Genomic DNA, 21,615 nt, shown 5'->3' on the forward strand with positions numbered 1-21,615 from the left:
TTAATAGGGGTCTGTCAGCAGGATTTTCCTCCTCCCCAAACTATATATATATATATATATATATATATATATATATATATATATATATGTACATGTAGCTCTTTCATAAACAAATCCAGGAATACCTTTACATGACCAGGCAATTCCTCCATTACTAAGAAATCAGCACTTAAATTTATATGAAAACGTGGCTGAATAACTATTTGTACAGCTGAAGCTTACATTGCCTTGTCCAGGGCTGCTTTATGCTGCTAGACATCCTCTACGTTGTGTGACTTCAGTCAAAGATTCCGTCAGTCCAGCAGGAGGCGGCCATGCTGTGCGGGGACTAGAGCTGGAGTGACAGAAGCTTCATATCTACAAATAGTTTTTCAATCTCATGTGCATACCAATTCAAATGCTGATTTCTCAGTAACAGAAGAATGGACTTGCTATGTAAAGGTATTGCTGGATTTGTCTTTGAAAGAGCTACATGGGCATATAAGTAGTTTGGGGGTTGAAATCATTCTAACCGATTCCCTTTAATGCAAACACTGACTTAGAAATGTCAAAGTGATCTCTAAATAGAAACAAATAGTAACAACTAACACCTCATTTAATAGCACAGTGCACTGACAGACTTTTCGTTTATTTATTTTTTTTATTAGAAAATGTTCCAAAAATTATCCCTCTGTCATTTGTCATGAGGCAGACCATTCTGTGCAGAACACTGACTCAAACTGGCGGTGTCTCTGCTAGTGGTAGCATTATCCTGATGTGATGGAGATGAGCAATGTATTCCATTGTGACATCCACTTTCTCCCCACTAATATGTTTTCCAGATGGCAGCTGTATCTTATCACTTCTCTATCACACAAAGTCTGGCACTGCTGCTGACATTTATATTTCTCTCTCTCCCACTATCAGTTGAACCTTTGTATTAGGCGGAGGTCACACTTAACTTATGAAAAATTGGTCCAAATCTCCCTGCCGATAGTTGCATAAGTGTTCTCCGTATGGTCATCCGTGTGTAATGGTTTGCAATGCGATGATGCGATTTTCTCCCACCCATGTATCCGTATGACATGCGTATGACATCCGTATGGCTTTACATTTTTCACTGCTTTTCCTCATTGAATTTAGCTGCTCAATGGGCTGAAATGAGGAAAATGTGTGCTTATTTCTCGCAAGTCACTCGCATGGTCCGTGTGGTGTCTGAGTTTTTCTTGCACCCATAGACTAGACTTGGCGAATCTCGGACGATATATGCATACAATCGCAGCATGTTGTGATTTTACACGCACGTTGAATACACCTGAGAAAAAATACGGTGATGGGAGCTGCCCCATAGATTAACACTGGTCTGAGTGCTATGCGATGTTTTCTCACATAGTACTCATCCATATTCTAAGCTAATGTGACCCCGTCCTTATTTCACAGACTACTACTTTTGTCTTATTCAGTGCTGTAGATATTCAACACATTATTGTCTAGAGTATTTGTCCAATGTTTTAGGCCTTTCATTTTCTTTTCCTATCTCTGTTGCTAAGCTAGGATGTCTGACATGAGCTTTTCTCACTATTCTAAAATCACCCTAAGATGATTGCTTCATTCCCAGCCTGACTATAATGGTCACTCCTGGTTGCGTTATACCATATATATATGTGATAGCTGCAATGTATTACAGCGAAAACAGCAGGATTACACCTTAGGTCATGCCAGCTTTCTGTTACTGATGTCCCCCAGAGTAGAATAGTTATACAAGCAATGATAATAAACCATCGCAAATAAATAATCTTGGGGGTTTGTTGATTCAGAGGAAACCAAAAACCCCATGTCACAGATGCTAATTGCCCCTATTGGGAAAAAATTCCTTCTTGACTCTAATTATAGCAATCAGTGTATTTCTGTGAATTTACATCTAAATCCATTACCTGTAATATTATATTTTTTATAAAGGTATCCATGCCTTCCTTGAACCTGTTTTTTTCAGATGCAGAGGATACCCTCTTGTCATAGTTTTAGGTCTAGATGTAAAACGATAATTAGAATTATCTCTTTACTGTCTCTTCATATATCCTTCAGCTCTGAGATTGTCCTTAAGGCCACATGCACATGTTGAGTGTTGGGTGAGGTTTTTACTTCAGTATTTGTAAGCCAAATCCAAGAGAGGAACAATCAGATTAAATGTATCATAGAAACACGTCACCACTTCTGTATTTTTCACCCACTCCTGGTTTTGGCTTACAAATACTGATGTAAAAATTCACCAAATACTCTACATGTGTACATGGCCTAAGTCTTATTTTGTTTCAAACGGAATAACTCTTAAGTTGGGTAACCAGTCTTGGTATTGCAGTCCACCTATTCTCTTAATAACCTTGGACACTCCTAGCTGAACTAGAGCAGGTGCAAAGATGTCCATCTACACGGGAGCCCAAAGATGAACAAGTTTTCCAAGTGTGGCTATATTCCCGGCCCTTGCTAATTTATGTTTTAACATTTTACATATATCAGAATTTTGTGTATTATGTGTTGCATTGACTGATGTCCTGGTGGGCTTTTGTTTTATACAGGTAGGAGGTAATGTTGCAGGAAACCATTTTAGTTTCAAGCTCATGCTGGAGGATGGTGGAGAAGATGGCGATTGCTTACATTGGACGGCAGGAGGTTACCATACCATCCCAGGCTTCCCTAACTGCATCTTGACTGGTGGGGTTGTCAACTTCTTTCTGGCCCATACTGACCGAATTCTAAGTGTTGGATTTGACCCCAAATATAGCCGAGTGGCACATACTGGTAATTGTTGCAATCTGTCTACAATTATGTATTACTTTAAGTCCTATAAGACCCATAAGATGAGATGTAGTATCCTGATTCCTGCACCAACCTAATTGCTATAGGCTTGCCTATAATTTTAGTCCCTTTCAGCCCTGGTGACTGAGGTGGTACAAAATCTCTATGCCACAAACAATTATGCTAATAATATTAAAGTCACATGGCAAGTGGTAGCCGATTACTGATTTTGCTCCTTGCCTCCATATTATACTTCTGATTACAACCAAATTCATCATAAAGTCTTTTTTTCTGTACACTGGCACTGCCATTTCAGTGAACATCCAAGAAGTGCTTGCTTTGTGCACAGAAGAGGGAAGGACATTATTGTCAAATTAATGACAGCTTTCTTTTCCTTTTTCAGCCTTCAATATTGTGTAAATACGGTAATCTAATACCAATAGAAATGTTTCCTTTAAAAGGAACCTGTCAGCAGGATTGTGCACAGTGACCTACAGACAGTGTTAGGTCGGCGCTGTTATACTGATTAAAGTGATACCTTGGGTGATGAAATCCGTCTTGTGGTTGTTGTTTAATCTTTATTTTCAGTTTTGAGTTAATGCTATGCTCATGCTTCAGGGCGGCCTGTGGGGGTCTTCATGTGGTGCTATGCTTAGATATTCATCAGTATGGCTTCTGACAGGTCACTAATCCCTCAGTGATCTGCCCCCTACATAATGATTATTATATATATATATATATATATATATATATATATATATATATATATATATAATCAAAATCACCTTCTGCAGGCAGGCAGCGGAACCTGTGCTGCAGCTTGATCGTTTTTATGTGTATTTAATTATTTTTTTTATGATATGCATAAATTAAAAAAAATAAACAAAATTCTGTCTCAAAATGGCGCCGACTGTGGTTCAATAGCTGCTGCTGCGCAGGGCCGGCTACACCATCTCACCAGAGAAAAAATTGCCTACTTCAAGATGGCGCCGCCTGCGCAGTAGCATATATCAGATTGCCAATAGCTGCTACTGCTCAGGCGCGTCCAGTGCCATTTTCAGACTGTTTCTTTTTTTTTTTTAAATTTATGCATGCCATTTTTTAAAAAATAATTAAATACACATTATAGACGCAATCAAGCTGCAGCGCAGGCACCGCTACCTGCCTGCAGAAGGTGATAATTTTTTAAAATATCAATATACCTAATTTGGACGTGTCCGTGTGTCTGTGCACAATGAGTTATCCACAGTTGGGTGTAACCATGGATACCTAAGCAGAGGAGCTCTCCCTGGTGGCGAGTTAAGGCATAAGCCTTTTTTGAATGTTAGCAATGAGGCAACATTGCAAAGATGGATCAAATTGAGCGCGCTGCTGCACGTAGAGAAGCGAATCACATAAGGATGGGTAACCTGCGTCTTAATGAAACAGAAGATGAACAAAATTGTCGAAGAACTGCTGATGCAGCCCAACAGAGGGTGGTCAGAGCAAGAGAAACGAATGAATTTACTGAATCACGTAGAGCATCTAATGCTGCACGACAACGAGCAACACGCAATGCACAAAGTGATATACATATTTCACAAAAAAGAGAACAAGATAGAATACGTGTCCAAAATGCAGGAGCCACCCAGACGAGGAACGCGAGAAATCGACAATAGATGGGTAGTTCCATACAACCCCTATTTATTGCTCAAGTACAATTGCCATATCAATGTTGAGATATGTGCTTAAATAAAAAGCGTGAAATATCTTTTCAAATATGTATACAAAGGACATGACTGTGCCAATATCAAGTTTGATACATTAAACTGGAATGAACCAGTCATGTACCTAGATTCTCGGTATATAAGCGCCCCTGAGGGCAAGTGGAGAATCAGAAAAAATAAAATGCATGATGCTTCACATACCATTAAAAGGCTTGCTGTTCACCTTGAAAACATGCAGCAAGTGTTTTTCGAAGATGGTAATGTGGATATGGTTATTTCAGACTCAAAAGCCTCTACTCTACTTATTTTGAGCTAAACAGAGTTGACGCTTCCGCCCGTCAGTACTTGTACAGTGAAATCCCTGAACACTATGTCTGGGATAGAAAAGCTGTACTAGAAGGATGGAAAAAACGATGGGCTCAATTTGGGAAAACAATTGCCCGAATGTATACAGTCTCTAACAGATGGTGAGCTATATTACCCAAGACTCCTTTTACTTCACGGAAGAGGAGCAAAGTCTTATGCTGACTTATGGACTGTCAATGGAGTCGTACATGACACATATAAAAATGCATGCATTGATCTTCATCTTTTGGAAGACGATTCCCAATGGGAACATGTTATAACGGATGCAATCGCTTTCGAAATGCCCTACCAACTTCGTAAATTATTTGCTATAATTTGTGTATATGGGGAACCAGCTAAACCATTGGCATTATGGCAAAAATATAAAACCGAATTTATGGAGGATTACACCAGGCGGTATACTGCAGATATTGCTGAGCAACTGGCTCTTCGTGATATTAATGAAGTGCTCTTAAGCATTAAAAAATTCCTGTGCTGACTACGGATTGCCAACTCCAGTAAATGTTCCAGATGAAATACTGACCAACTGAATTATGCTGTAATAGAGCAGGAAGCTGAGCAATTGAAAGCTATGCTTAATGAAGCTCAGAAATCAGCTTTCGATGCAATTATGCAAGCAGTCAATGCTGCATGACAGCCAGACGACACTAGCTCACACTGTTTTTTTTTCTGGATGGCCCAGGAGGCAGTGGGAAGACATTTTTGTACAACTGCTTACACAAAACACTAATAGCAGAAAATAAGTCTATTTGCTCAGTAGCCTCCACTGGATTGGCTGCTACATTACTACAAAACAGTGGCACCTATCGTTCCAAGTTTGTCCTTGGAATTACAACAAATGTGACGACAGTGTCAAAAATTAAGCGAACCTCACTTCAAGCAAAGGAACTTAGGGAGTCATCTATCAGTATTTGGGACGAAGTAACAATGACTCCCTGTTTTAATATGAACGCTGTGGATAATTTGTTCCAAGACATATGTGGAAAAAAAAAGACCATTTGGTGGAAAAGTTTTCATAAATGGTGGTGACTTTTGTCAAACCCTACAAATAGTGGAAGGTGGAAAAAGTGCCCAAATTGTACAGTCCACCATTAAATGCTCAAAATCCTGGAATCAGTTTTCACGGTTCCAGTTACAACAGAATATGAGAACGTCTCAGGACGAAGTTGAGTACAACTCATGGTTACTGAAACTTGACAATGGAGAGTTGTCAAATGTGGTCTACCAGAAGACACAATTGAAATCCCAAATTCTTATATTGAAGAGAGTGATTTAATTACAGCTATTTTTGGCGACTCAATTGAGATTACCGATGCAACGGTAGAAGCAATTGCCAATAAAGCAATTCTTACGCCATTGAATGATGACCTTCACGCCTTGAATGACAAAATTCTTAGTCAAGTTCAAGGTGAACACTCAACATATTGCTCTGTCGACACAATTGTGGAAGAGGAGGGTGTGATTCTCACAGATTACCCTGTAGAGTTTAAGTCTTTGAATCCCACTGGAATGCCTCCTCATGAACTAAAGCTGAAACCAGGAGCTGTAATTATGCTCCTGCATAATCTTAACAGAAAGCATGGCCTTTGTAATGGCATAAGGCTTTATGTGAAAAGCTTAAAAGCAAACGTTATTCATGCCGTTGCTTTAATTGGAAAAGCAAAGGGTCAGACAGTTCTTATTCCAAGAATTGACCTAATTTCCAAAGATAAAAACTTGCCAGTCCAAATGCGATGGCGTCAGTTTCCTGTCATGTTGGCTTTTGCAATGACCATCAATAAATCTCAGGGACAATCCTTGGATATTGTAGGAATTTATTTGCCTCTCCCAGTGTTTTCACAAGGGAAGTTATATGTGGCTTTCTCCAGGCGAAGGAAAAGCCAACAAATAAGGGTCAAAATATTAGAGACACAGAAGCAAGGTAAACTTATTCCTAAAGTTGACAAATGGTTTACTGTCAACTGTGTATGCAAAGAAGTCTTTTATTAAGCTTTTTAACAATTGTAAAAGCCAAAAAATTTGGGACACAAAAGCAGGACTAACACCTATCCGTGGTCTACAAACCAAACATTGGGCATGGGCAGGGCCTTGGGGGCAGATTCCAAGTGCGCTCAACCATGTGAAATAGCTTATGCTCAGGAACATTGGAGAATAGCGCTATTGGATAGCTCTACCCGTTCATTTCCTTTACAAATAGGGCTATGGGATAGCTCTACCTGTTCACTTTCTTCATGGATAGCGCGATCGGATAGCTCTACCTGAACAGTATTAACTACATAGATTTTTCATACACAAGGTAGGAGTGGCAGGAGAGGTACACCAGGTATTTTTGTTTGCTGTTAGTCTGCACATACACCAGTCTGGGTTGCGTGTGTCGTAATCACCACACGCCCGAAGGGCACACAATCACTCGTATATAATTATAATCATTATGTAAAATAGGGTCAGGTCAGTGAGGGATCAGTGACCTGTCAGAAGCCATCAGTATGAATAGCTAAGCAGAGAACCACATCAATATCCCTCCACAGGCCGCCCTGGAGCACGAGCACACTATTACCTCAAAACTGAAAATAAAGATTAAACAACAATCACAAGACAGATTTAATCAACCAATGTACAATTTTAATCAGTATAATGGTGCCGACCTGGCACTGTCTGTAGGTTACTGTGCACAATCCTGCTGACCCTTTTATCAAACTCAACTATGTTTTTAATTTATATAGCTAGGAAACAGACCTTCGTATTCGGAATGGCGGCAACTGCTAAATATCATGTTCTTTTTTACTGGTCCAAATTTATTTTGGCTGTTTACCTCTCTGGATAGTTTCTTTGCAGAATTAGGATAATGTTCTAAATGCCTTATAAATCTATACAACTTAAAGAATCTTAGTTTTATTTACAATCTTAGTTAGGGCACCGACTGAATGTGCAAAAATATTCTCCCTTGGTTGTTTGATGTGGATCCTCCAATCATAAATCCAGCCTTAGTATCCAATCTTCCATCACACTTTTTAATTCAGTGGCTAGTATTTTAGCCAGAATCTCACCATCTGCCTTCAGTGAGAAGATGGGCTCATACGAGTCTACAAACATGCTGAGGTTTGGTTATGACAGAAATGCACAATACGACAATAACACAAGAGAAATGAGAGAGGGTGAGAGTGATGGTAGTGGACACCTGGGGTGGTTGTTTATGGACACCACACCTAAAAGAGCTATAGAATTTGCAGCTGCAGCCCAGTGGCTGGAAGAAAACATCTTCTAGCTAGCAATTCACTTTAGCGGTTATTGTAAACGGTACCTAGAATGTGCTTGCGGAAATGAAGAATCCTTGATAGCATGGAATAAGGCTTTTATCATCCAATGCATTTTGGCACCAGATTGTCACCTTTTTAAAGGTAAAAAAAATTATCTTAAAGGGAACCTGTCACCCCCAAAATCGGTGGTGAGGTAAGCTCACTGTCATCAGGGGCTTATCTACAGCATTCTGTAACGCTGTAGATAAGCCCCTGATGTTACCTGAAAGAGGAGAAAAAGAGGTTAGATTATAGTCACCCAGGGGCGGTCCCGCTGCGGTCGCAGGCGCCGGGCCTCTCTGACCTTTCCGGCACCTGCGCACTGCAGTACTTTGCTCTGCCCTCAACAGGGCAGACAAAGTACGCCTGCGCCGGAGCCGCAGCGAGAAGACCAGAAGATGACGTCATGGAATGAAGATGGGAGGCGCTGTTCTGGACCTGAGACGCCCATCGGAGTGGGACCGCCCCTGGGCGAGTATAATCTAATGTCTTTTTCTCCTCTTTCAGGTAACATCGGCGGCTTATCTACAGCATTACAGAATGCTGTAGATAAGCCCCTGATGACGGTGAGCTTACCTCACCATCGATTTTAGGGGTGACAGGTTCCCTTTAAAAAAGGCGCCAGTCCAGTATCAAAACACATTGGTTAATAAAAACCTTATTTCATTCCATTGAGGATTCTTCATTTCCAGAAGCACAGCCCAGGTACTGTGATCTCTCGAATAAAGTGAGTCCACAAACATAGGTCTCTTCCCTAAAGGTTCACTTAGATGAGCCAATATCGGTTGGGGTAAACATGTCAGCAATTACACAGACAAATGAGCAAAATGCTCAAAAGTGGGTGATTGGATTGTTAATGCATTGAAATAATTATTAGCAGCACATTGTCCTGTGTAAACAAGAGGTGTGCTGCCAATAACTATGAGTTTTTATCTGTGCAGAACAATCGTATTAATAATTAATCGTTCTATGCCCATACAATACTGATCTGTCTGGCTGAACAGGCCGTTAAAACAACTGCGAATAAGCCTTCATATAGCCTGACAGCCATCCCTCAATTGACTCAGTTGGTAAGTATAAATGCTTTAAGCATCAAAACATCAAAGCCTTCCTCCAGGAACTGACTCACTGTGCTGCAACACATGCTGCCGGCCAATCAGAGGCTCGCAGATGATGCCATGCACCATGACGGGAACGTCGAAGTCAGCTACAGTCTACCAAGCCGGCTGTACAGGGGAAGATGAGTAGTATTGTTTGTTTTTAATGGTGTACTCCGGTTAGATAAGCACATTTTTTATTACTGTTTCGGCACTCCTATGCTATAAAGATGAGATGCCCAGTGCACTTTAAAGGGAACCTGTCACCCCCAAAATCGAAGGTGAGCTAAGCCCACCGGCATCAGGGGCTTATCTACAGCATTCTGTAATGCTGTAGATAAGCCCCCGATGTATCCTGTAAGATGAGAAAAAGAGGTTCTGGTCCGATGGGCGTCGCGGTCCGGTCTGGGGCCTCCCATCTTCTTACGATGATGTCCTCTTCTTGTCTTCATGCTGCGGCTCCGGTGCAGGCGTACTTTGCCTGCCCTGTTGAGGGCAGAGCAAAGTACTGCAGTGCGCAGGTCCCGGGAAAGGTCAGAGAGGCACGGCGCCTGCGCACTGCAGTACTTTTCTCTTCCCTCAAAAGGGCAGGCAAAGTACGCCTGCCAGTAGCGTAGCTACCAGGGGGGCAGAGGGGGCGGTCGCCCCGGGCCCTGTGCTCTGAGGGGGCCCACCCGGAGCTACGCTACTGTCAGGGCCGGCGTTAGGGGCCCCTGCCTCCGGGCAATGATTATCTTTTATTTCCCCTGCGTTTGTACTGTGTATGTAGCTAAAGTAACATGCACGGTACAAACACTCACAGGGAGCCAGCAGAGAGAAGAGAAGGCCTCCAATCAGAGTGCAGGGAGTGAGTCATGTGATCGCTCTTCTGCAGTCTGTGGAGGAGAGGGGGAAGGGAGGCCAGTCACCCAATCCCGGCTGAGCGCGCTCTGCTCAAAGCTGCTGTGCTGCAGAGAAGTGATCAGCTCCAGCTCCAGCAGCAGCCGGGGACATAGGGGGACTCTGCCTCTGACTGCGAGCTGAGCTCACTGCCTACACATGATGTCTGCAGCATCTGACTTGGAGGAGCCTGAGGAGCAGCCCCCAGGACCAGAGGACACTCTCCACACAGCATGATGAGTATCTTGGCACATGTCATTTGCTATTTGATATGTCTGATCTGTTGCCATGAATACATACATACAGGCACAGTATATAAAGCAATGAAGGTTCTTAAAGGGAACCTGTCACCCCGTTTTTTAAAGATGAGATAAAAATAGCGTTAAATAGGGGCAGAGCTGGGCTTTACATTAGTGTCTTTTTTGTGCCTTTATTCCCCAGCTATGCTGCCGAAATACCTTTGTAAAGTCGCCATTTTGGGCTGTCACTCACGCTGGTCTGGTCCTATGGGCGTGGTGACATCGCTGTTTCTTCCCCCAGATCTTGCTTATCTGTCCGTTGGTGGCGTAGTGGTGTGCGCATGTCCAGCTGCCGCATCCACTGCACAGGTGAAGGAAAGGAGCGCGATCTGCGCTGTTCCCCTGGTGATCGGTGGGGGCAGCCATCTTCCTGAGGCCGCACGTGCGCAGATGGAGTGCTCTGCTGCACGGGGCTTCAGGAAAATGGCCGCGGGATGCCGCGCGTGCGCAGATGGAGATCGCGGCGGCCATTTTCCTGAAGCCCCGGGAAGCCGAGCACTCCATCTGCGCACGCGCGGCCTCAGGAAGATGGCCGCCCCCACCGATCACCAGGGGAATAGCGCAGATCGCGCTCTTTTCCTTCACCTGTGCAGTGGATGTGGCAGCTGGACATGCGCACACCACTACGCCACCAACGGGCAGATAAGCAAGATCTGGGGGAAGAAACAGCGCTGACACCACACCCATTTGACCAGACCAGCGTGAGTGACAGCCCAAAATGGCGACTTTACAAAGGTATTTCGGCAGCATAGCTGGGGAATAAAGGCACAAAAAAGACACTAATGTAAAGCCCAGCTCTGCCCCTATTTAACGCTATTTTTATCTCATCTTTAAAAAACGGGGTGACAGGTTCCCTTTAACCTTGTATGTCTTGTTTATCCTGCAATCTGGACAGACACAGAACACTGACATGTGATCGATAAGTGTCTTGCACATAATTTATTTACTGCTGATTAGCTTATGAGAAGGAGAATGATTATTTTCTTAAGTTTGCGAGCGGCTGGAATCTTGCAGGACGGTTTTTACATGTGGGAGCCTGTCACCATATAAGGTCCGGCCAGCATCTGTGCGCCCTCACATAGTGTTCTAGAATGCTCTCTATGTCCCCAATCCTCTATGCAAGGCACAAAAAAGAGCTTTTATTATAATCACGGATGGCGTGGTCCGGGCGTCACAGTCTTGATCCGGCGCCGACCCTCTTCCTGTGATCGCTGTCCCTCTTCGTGTGGAAGATGCGTCCTACATCATGCATTCAGTGTCCTCTATCGCACTCCTGTGCAGGTGCACTTCTCTTTGCCCTGCTGAAGTTAGAGCACAGTATTGTAGTGCGCATGCGCCAGCTTTATTTCCAGGTAATCAGCGCCCTTTGGCCTTTCCCAGTGCACATGCACTACAGTACTTGCCTCTGCTTTCAGCAGCCTAGAGAGAAGTGCGCCTGCACAGGAGCGTAATGGGTGACACTGTGTGGATGACGTAGAATGTGTCATCCAGATGAAGCAGTAATGGAGGATGGCGATCTTAAGTCAAGAGCAGCTATGCCTTGGTGAGAGCCATTGGTGAGTATAATGAGAGGTCATTTTTATGCCTTGCGGAGGGGATTGGGGACACATTTACAGCCTTCCTTATAGAGGCTGCCTATGGGAGCTGCATTATACTATAAAGTCTTCCTATGTGAAGGGCATTATACTATAGGGTCTGCCTATGGGGAGTGCATGATACTATATGGAGGCCTATGGGGAATGTATTATACCATATTGAGGACTATCTGGTGTATTATGCTATATGGAGGCTATCTAGAGGGCCATCATTCAGTGTGGAGATTACAGCGACGGGGCCATCATACAGTGTTGGAGCCAGTTTGGGGGATATTAACGGGTCAGTATATACAGTGAGGGGGCATCATACTGTGTATAGGGGAGCTGTACAGTGGGGGAGACTCGGGACTTTATTAAATGTAAAGTGGGCACTTATTCTTACAGGGGAACTCAGGTTACTGTGACTATCAAAGGGTCACACACAGAGGGCATTATTACTTTCTAGGGGACAAAATGTGGGCACTGTTTTCTAGGGCACTTGCACCTGGCATTACTATATTATAGAGGGGTGCTTTAGAATTGAGGGCACAGAGAACCACACAGCAGGTGCAGTAATAGGGACACATATGGCAGCAGCGGCTCAGTATTGGGGTATCAGGGTCAGTAATAGGGACACGTACAGCAGCAGCGGCTCAGTATTCGGGTATCAGGTGCAGTAATAGGGACACATACGGCAGCAGTGGCTCAGTATTGGGGTATCAGGTGCAGTAATAGGGACACATACGGCAGCAGCGGCTCAGTATTGGGGTATCAGTGCAGTAATAGGGACACATACGGCAGCAGCGGCTCAGTATTGGGGTATCAGTGCAGTAATAGGGACACATACGGCAGCAGCGGCTCAGTGTTGGGGTATCAGGGGCAGTAATAGGGACACATACGGCAACAGCGGCTCAGTATTGGGGTATCAGTGCAGTAATAGGGACACATACGGCAGCAGCGGCTCAGTATTGGGGTATCAGTGCAGTAATAGGGACACATACGGCAGCAGCGGCTCAGTATTGGGGTATCAGGGGCAGTAATAGGGACACATACGGCAGCAGCGGCTCAGTATTGGGGTATCAGTGCTGTAATAGGGACACATACGGCAGCGGCGGCTCAGTATTGGGGTATCAGGGGCAGTAATAAGGACACATACGGCAGTAGCGGCTCAGTATTGGGGTATCAGCAGGATGAGGAGGTTGTGCAGGTTGGGAATAGATGGTGATGGTGCTGGAATGTGAGAAGTGAAACGTGTCTTTGTTGTAATCTCTGCAGATGAGTTGTAGCTGGAAGAAGTTGTCATGTCGGTCTGGGCCAGATGGAAAAGACGGGAAAAATGAACAATTCTATCAGAAAGAACGTCAGAGGTAAGTCATTATCTGTAACTGTGCAGTGATCTGTTATATGTTCTGTAAGACTGGTATTTACCACTGACCATATGGCGGTAATATCAATGTTGGTCTTTATATAGAGATTATCTTCAGTAACAGTGCGGTCATCTGCTGAAGTTCTCCTCCATTATTAGGGCGCATCACTGAATTGTAATGAAGGTTACCTGGTTAGGGGCCCACTCAGAAGCTTCGCCCCCCTGGACCAAAACCCTAGCTACGCCTCTGACGCCTGCGCTAGAGGCGCAGCGTGAAGACAAGAAGAGGACGTCATCATGAGAAGATGGGAGGCTCCGAACCAGATCGCGACGCCCATCGGACCAGAACCTTAGCGGGACCGCCCATGGGTGAGTATAATCTAACCTCTTTTTCTCATCTTTCAGGATACATCGGGGGCTTATCTACAGCATTACAGAGTGCTGTAGATAAGCCCCTGATGCCGGTGGGCTTAGCTCACCTTCGATTTTGGGGGTGACAGGTTCCCTTTAATTGTTTTTACAACCCTTGTAATTTCATGTGACAAGATTTGGTCCTCACGGCCCCCTCACCCCTTCAGTCTGGAACATTGCATCACACAGTGTGCAGCATCCCTCTGTAAGGAATAACTACTTTCATGATAATAGCAGAGAGCGTGGCCTGCTCCAGGCTATTTCTAGCTGCCCGCACTATGATATTGGTCTCTATTTAGTCCAAGAACAGGGGGCGCCCATTTGCAGTCAGCCAATTAAATTGATGAGTGGGCGAAGTGTGGTTCGAGTATGTGGAGTTGCGTTCACCGAACACCGGACTTTTACGCTCTGTGAGAACCATTCAGAGAATTCAGTGGCTCTCACTGGATTGCCAGGCCGGCTCCCAATGTTCACAGCAGGGAGTCAGCTCTTTGTCTTGGTTCATTCGCAAACTATCCATCACTACTCCTCAACTCTGGGAAAGCATCCAGCCATCTTCTGCAGCATCTGTTACACTTAGGATAAACTCCCCAGGTCCCATTGCTCTGTTCCTTAAGCTGTGCACCAAACATATATGGGCTTATAAAATATCTATCTATCCATCCATCCATCCATCCATCCTATATCTGTCTGTGGGGATGATAGGAGGGGACTATATGAACAATCTATGGGGGCACATCCAGGGTGGAGGCTATGGAAGTCCATGGCATATGATAGTTCTCTTGTAGTCTATGGCATGCTCTTTCATACTGCGCTGCTAACTCCACCATGCTCTCATTGTCCCCCATCAGTATAAATGTTTACTCTTCCTCTTTCATGGAGCTGAAATCCGAGAAGAGATAGAAGAGTCTCCTGAAGTTAGTGCCTCTCACTGCTGAGTATTTGTTGCACCGTAGCTGGAAGTGGATCTCATTCTCCAGGGCTTCCAGGTCACCGTGTGGGCACAGTCTGTCCTCCTTGGGCTTATAGTTCTGTCTGTGCTGACCGGACTTAATGGCCAGACAGATTGTCTATACCGGCTCAGGATCTGGCGGTCCCTGGTTTCTCTGAGTTTCTCCAGCTATGGAGCCAGTATGTAGTCTCTCCATACACTCTGGTACATTGTCAGTTTCTGTGAAATGGTGATATTGTTTCTCCAGTCATGGACATATCTCTTCTCGCCCTTGTCTACCATTTTCCTGATACTGGCTTTTGTCAGGCAGCTGTGATTGGTGTTTTGGTCTGGTTAGGTTTTGGTGAGCTGTTCTGGGGGTTCTGGTTTGTGTTGGCCACCTATATGTAGCAGGGCTTTATGGTGATGGGAGCTTGGATTGCTACTATGTAGGTGAGCCTGGAATGAAAGCACTCTGTTCAGAACTGCTAGGTGTAGAGGGAATCTGCCCACCTCAGCCCGACAGCAAGTTTGTTGCATGTGCTCCTGTAAGGAGGTGGCAGGGACAGTCGTGTGCTTCCTTTCTCCTGAACACTGAGCACATATGTCACGTGCGGCACCCTGAGTTATTCATGTTCACTAATGCTAATGTTATATTCATTGTTCCCTAATGTTCATTAATGTGTGTCATGTATTGTAATGTGATGCATTTGTTATATACTGTGTGTAAGCTTAGGTACAGTATAGGACCATAGGGGATTAGAATATAGGGGGCACATTAGAGATAGAAAATAGGATAGATAAGAGTATTAGTTTAGGCACAGGTAGCATGGAGTTAAGTAGATGGGAAGGGCACAGAGCAGAGCAGCACAGAGCAGGGAGATATAGGACAGACACTTCCTGTTTCTGTCAGACACCCGAGCAGTCTGCCTAAGGGGCAGAACGCATACAGTGAGACAGTTACAGGCTGTGGGGGATAAGTCTGCAGAAGGCAGTAAGGAGCCTCCCAGCTGAAGAGAATAGTGCAGTCGGGCACCGGCTCAACATGACCATCCCCAAAAAGGATCTGGGGTCTAAGACCGGAGCGGGAGCAGCTGAGATGGCATTCCTGGAACCTTTCCCTATTGGAATCAGACAAGGGGCTGACAGGGAGCTGGTGATGCTGAAGGTACAGATGGGACACAAACTGTCCAAAGATGCTGCCCGGAGGAAAGGAAAGCGCAGACAGGACAGAGTCTGGCTAGAGGTACGGCCGTGAATGCCAAGAGTAAAGAGAGAGAAATGACAGAGATACTAGAGTCTGCCCTTATGGGAAAAGAAGGGAAAGTACAGGAAACATTGCCCTGTGTTAATTGTGCTACTGATGTGAAGAATGCAGATGTCTCTGTGTTTGAACTGTGCTGTCTGTGAGATGAATATGCTGCTGTCTAGTAAAGTTAAGCTGTTGGAAAAAGAACTCGTCTCTGAAGTGATTTGCGGAGCTCATGAATGCGGAGCCGGCATGACAGCAGCTGAGGGGAATCTGACAGAGCCTGTGAGTGTGCTGTGGTGCATGCTGCACATGCAGTACAAGGGACTTTATCTTTTCATGTACAAGGTGCCGGGGTGGTCACTGACTGTAGCTTAGTGAACTCACCCATGACTACCACCCTGTGCCACCTTGTTATACTCCGATGTACCTGGAGAAGGTGCTCACAGAATTCCAAGTGTAATATTTCTGTTGATCTGACAACCCACCTTGATCAGTCTTGGTATGTGTTGGGGCCCCAGACTTTGCTGCCATAGAAGAGCATTGGGGCAATTATAGCATAGAAGATTTTAAGCCGGACTCTCACTGGTGGCTTCAGGTGGTAGAGTTTCCTTTGCATGGCATGGAAGTCTTTGCAGACCTTGTCCTTCAGGGTCTATATGGCTTGTTTGAAGCTCCCTGACTAGTGAATTTCCAAGCCCAGGTAGGTGTATTTGTCCATTCGTGTGTGAAAGAGCGCAGTTGTTTAGCACAAATGATCGGTGCTTGTCTGATCCTGTCTTTCTCCTCTGGAACAACATGATGTTGGTTTTGTTTGGGTTGATCGGTAGTGCCCATGTGGAGCTGAATTTCTTCGAGATTTTCAGGTTGTCTTGGAGGTCTTTGTCAGTTAGTGAAAGCAGCAGTAGGTCATCTCCATAAAGCAGGAATTTCACCTGGGTATCATGCAGTGTAAGACCTGGTTCTGTGAAAGATTCCAAAGAGGTGGCCAGCTCAATGATGTAAATGTTGAAGAGCATTGGACTTAGGCTGCTGCCCTGTCTGACTCCACGGCTCTGCTGGAAATCAGCCATTCTACTGTTCACACTCGCGCTGCAGCAGTTCTTGGTGTATGAGCTTTTGATGACTTCATAGATTGTTTCCTCCTATTCCAGAAGTTTCAGGAACAGGCCCCAGTGCCACACTAAAGGTACCGTCACACTCAGCGACGCTGCAGCGATATAGACAACGAGCCGATCGCTGCAGCGTCGCTGTTTAGGTCGCTGGGGAGCTGTCACACAGACAGCTCTCTTCAGCGACCAATGATCAGGGGAACGACTTTGGCATCGTTGAAACTGTCTTCAACGATGCCGAAGTCCCCCTGCAGCACCCGGGTAACCAGGGTAAACATCGGGTTACTAAGTGCAGGGCCGCGCTTAGTAACCCGATATTTACCCTGGTTACCATTGTAAAAGTAAAAAAAAAAAAAACAGTACATACTCACCTTCTGATGTCTGTCATGTCCCCCGGCGTCCACAGGGTTATGCGCTGCTGCTCAGAGCTTCCTGCACTGAATGTGTCAGCGCGGCCGGAAAGCAGAGCACAGCGGTGACGTCACTGCTGTGCTCTGCTTTGACACAGTCAGTGCAGGAAGCTCTCAGCAGCAGCGCGTAACCCTGTGGACACCGGGGGACGTGACAGACATCAGAAGGTGAGTATGTAGTGTTTTTTTTTTTTTTTTTTACTTTTACAATGGTAACCAGGGTAAATATCGAGTTACTAAGCGCGGCCCTGCGCTTAGTAACCCGATGTTTACCCTGGTTACAAGTGAACACATCGTTGGATCGGCGTCACACACGCCGATCCAAAAATGGACAGCGGGTGATCAGCGACGAAATAAGGTGCTGGCCTTCTAGCTCCGACCAACGATATCACAGCGGGATCCAGATCGCTGCTGCGTGTCAAACACAACGAGATCGCTATCCAGGACGCTGCAACGTCACGGATCGTCGTCGTTCTCGCTGCAAAGTCGCTTAGTGTGAAGGTACCTTAAGTCAAAGACCTTTCTAAAGTCCAGAAAACATACATACAGTTAAGTGCATATATATTTGGACAGAGACAGCAGTTTTCTAATTTTGGTTATAGACATTACCACAATGAATTTTAAACAAAACAATTCAGATGCAGTTGAAGTTCAGACTTTCAGCTTTCATTTGAGGGTATCCACATTACAATTGGATGAAGGGTTTAGGAGTTTCAGCTCCTTAACTTGTGCCACCCTGTTTTTAAAGGGACCAAAAGTAATTGGACAGATTAAATAATTTTAAATAAAATGTTCAGGCAGTCATTGCCAACAAAGGGTTTTCAACCAAGTACTAAAAATGAAGTCTTGAACTCAAGGACATCACCAGATGCTGTGTTTCCTCCTTTTTGATGCTCTGCCAGGCCTTCACTTCGGTGGTTTTCAGTTGCTGTTTGTTTGTGGGCCTTTCTGTCTGAAGTTTAGTCTTTAACAAGTGAAATGCATGCTCAATTGGGTTGAGATCAGGTGACTGACTTGGCCATTCAAGAATATTCCACTTCTTTGCTTTAATAAACTCCTGGGTTGCTTTGGCTTGATGTTTTGGGTCATTGTCCATCTGTAGTATGAAATGACGACCAATCAGTTTGGCTGCATTTGTCTGGATCTGAGCACACAGTATGGCTCTAAATACCTCAGAATTCATTCAGCTGCTTCTGTCTTGTGTCACATCATCAATAAACACTAGTGACCCAGTGCCACTGGCAGCCATGCATGCCCAAGCCATCACACTGCCTCCGCCGTGTTTTACAGATGATGTGGTATGCTTTGGATCATGAGCTGTACCATGCCTTCACCATACTTTTCTCTTTCCATCATTCTGGTAGAGGTTGATCTTGGTTTCATCTGTCCAAAGAATGTTCTTCCAGAACTGTGCTGGCTTTTTTAGATGTTTTTTTAGCAAAGTCTAGTCTAGCCTTTTTATTCGTGATGCTTATGAGTGGCTTGCACTGTGCAGTGAACCCTCTGTATTTACTTTCATGCAGTCTTCTCTTTATGGCAGATTTGGATATTGATACACCTACCTCCTGGAGAGTGTTGTCCACTTGGTTGGCCGTTGTGAAGAGGTTTCTCTTCACCATGGAGATTATTCTGTGATCATCCACCACTGTTGTCTTCCGTGGGCGCCCACGTCTTTTTGCATTGGTGAGTTCTCCAGTGCTTTCTTTCTTTCTCAGGATGTACCAAACTGTAGATTTTGCCACTCCTAATATTGTAGCAATTTCTCGGATGGGTTTTTTCTGTTTTCGCAGCTTAAGGATGGCTTGTTTCACCTGCATGGAGAGCTCCTTTGACCGCATGTTTACTTCACAGCAAAACCTTCCAAATGCAAGCACCACACCTCAAATCAACTCCAGGCCTTTTATCTACTTAATTGAGAATGACATAACGAAGGGATTACCCACACCTGTCCATGAAATAGCCTTGGAGTCAATTGTCCAATTACTTTTGGTCACTTTAAAAACAGGGTGGCACATGTTAAGGAGCTGAAACTCCTAAACCCTTCATCCAATTTTAATGTGGATACCCTCAAATGAAAGCTGAAATTCTGAACTTCAACTGCATCTGAATTGTTTTGATTAAAATTCATTGTGGTAATATCTATAACCAAAATTACAAAAATGTTGTCTCTGTCCCAATATATATGGACTTAACTGTATATCTTCCTGTGTTTTGTGTTGTAGACATGGCTCTGTACGAGGCTGTGCAGGGAGTGGATGTGGTCAGTAGTGCTGTGGTTTGGCTTGAACCCTGTTTGGCATTTGCTAAGGATTTTGTGTTAGGTGAGAAAACTGAGGATCTTTTTGTTCAGGATGCTGTGGAACAGTTTTCCCAGGTTGCTGCTGACACATATGCCTTTGTAGTTGGCAGGGTCATACCTCTGCTGTTCCCTTCATATCCCTTTCATATCTTTCAATTTACTGTTGTATTATTAGCTTGTTTATCATGCTTGTCTGCTGCTGCCACCTACTGACCAGACTTTTTTTGTCACTCCCTCGCTCCTCCTTTTACATTTTTTTAGCACGTGGGAGTGTCCTGCAGCCTTGTGCATGAGCTCACTTCCTGGCATTCATTTTCTTTTTCTTCTTCCAGTCACAGTGTGAGAAGTACACATCTTTTTGGGCTGCAGAAAGCAAAGACTTTTGACCTCAGAAGTGGCTCCAGGGGTGAACACCCACAATACAACCACAGTAACTGTTACTTGTACCATCTGCATTGTACAACCTCATGTCTTTGGGTTATGGTTCAAATAAACCACCGCTGATTCATCTCTCTGCGCTGACGTTAGAATCCATCCACCCAGGAGCGACACCTGGTCCTGTCTGCCCCGCTACAATGACCAGAAGGTAAGACTTTTCACACCATCGCCATACTACATACCTTCAATCGCCTTAAGTGGGGACAGAACAGTAAAAAGACTGCCTAAAGCCCAATACCCGGCTTCAGAATCCCTAAGACCCCAGTACCTCAATCTGGAATCTGCCTATAGGAACAGCGCTCACCTGGATAAGTCTAAGGGGAGGCCCTCTTGTCTGCCAGGCCTGAATCACCTGTTTACATTGTAAAAGAATAGTCTATGCGTTTGAGGTTTCCCGCCATCCATACTCCTTCTATAGACTTGCAGTATATTATACCACATCGCTGAAGATTGTCGGACTGCAAAACCTCACAATTCTCTAAAAACACCTTGGGAATCTTATCAGGGAGTCTTAAGGAAGCTGCACTGCTATTTCCAGCCCCAATTCAAAAGTTCAGTTTCTTAAAGAAACAGCGCACCTTAAATCAAAATGGCTGAAAAAGACCTTGCACAGTTCCTCACTGCTGAAACAGAGCAAATACAACCAGATGAAGTCCAGGAAGCAGAACCCATGCTCCCAGCAGACCAAGTCGTTCGACAAAGACACTCTGTCAAACCAACAATGAAGGCTATTAAAAACAATCGTAATATGAAGGATGAGCTATGTGATAACCTGGAAGAGCTATGGGAAAGGGTTTCCTGCCACATGTCAAGACTTCAATCCTCTTCACGAGACGCTGCAAGCTTATATGCCGCCGTTGAACAAATGAACACAGCTCAAGAAAAATACTAGAGGCTGTTTGCAAGGTACACTACCTTTCTAAATGGCTCTAATATCGAAGAAGCCCTTTCGGACCTGAGCAAGGCAGAATTGGTGTACAGGGAAAGAGCCGCCAAGGTGCAAGATGTCAAAGACAAAGCTGAATACCGTATCTGTCACCAGCAAGAAACTAGATCTCACAAAACAACCTCATCTAGACACTCCTCTTAGTCATCCAGAGCATCATCCACAAGAAGCTTAGCCCTGAGCGATAGAATTCTAGAGGCTCTCATAAAAGCAGAACAATCCAAGATGAGATGTTCCTTCACAGAAAAAAAAAGTAGAAGAGGAGGCTTGGATAAAGATTCTTCGTTCACAGATGGAAGAAGAAATTGCGCTAGCTGAAGTGAAACTACTCGAGCAAGGATTGAGCCAAGGTCCTGATCCAGTTTGCTCGCCACCACAAGTAATAGATGATCCGATTGATCACCAGAGACTTTGTGCTGAACCAGTTACCTGAGTCAACCCCAGGTTGCAACACCCCCAAG

General features: G+C 44.6%; 1 protein-coding gene across 2 annotated transcripts in view; it reads left to right on the forward strand.

Moving 5' to 3' along the window:
- B4GALNT2 (beta-1,4-N-acetyl-galactosaminyltransferase 2 (SID blood group)) overlaps positions 1-21,615 on the forward strand; it is a 300,997-nt gene that overhangs the window by 233,894 nt on the left and 45,488 nt on the right. Inside the window, exons 9-10 of one of the 2 annotated variants that reach the window (XM_077252490.1) lie at positions 2,556-2,778; positions 20,103-20,231. In XM_077252490.1, the coding sequence (XP_077108605.1) occupies positions 2,556-2,778; positions 20,103-20,113 (234 nt within the window). In that variant the 3' untranslated portion in view covers positions 20,114-20,231. Of the gene's footprint in view, positions 1-2,555; positions 2,779-20,102; positions 20,232-21,615 lie in introns of those variants that run through there. The other variant, XM_077252489.1, reaches the window with a different exon arrangement.

The sequence above is a fragment of the Ranitomeya variabilis genome, chromosome 4 (assembly GCF_051348905.1).
Source record: "Ranitomeya variabilis isolate aRanVar5 chromosome 4, aRanVar5.hap1, whole genome shotgun sequence".
In the NCBI taxonomy this organism is placed as follows: Eukaryota; Metazoa; Chordata; class Amphibia; order Anura; family Dendrobatidae; genus Ranitomeya; species Ranitomeya variabilis.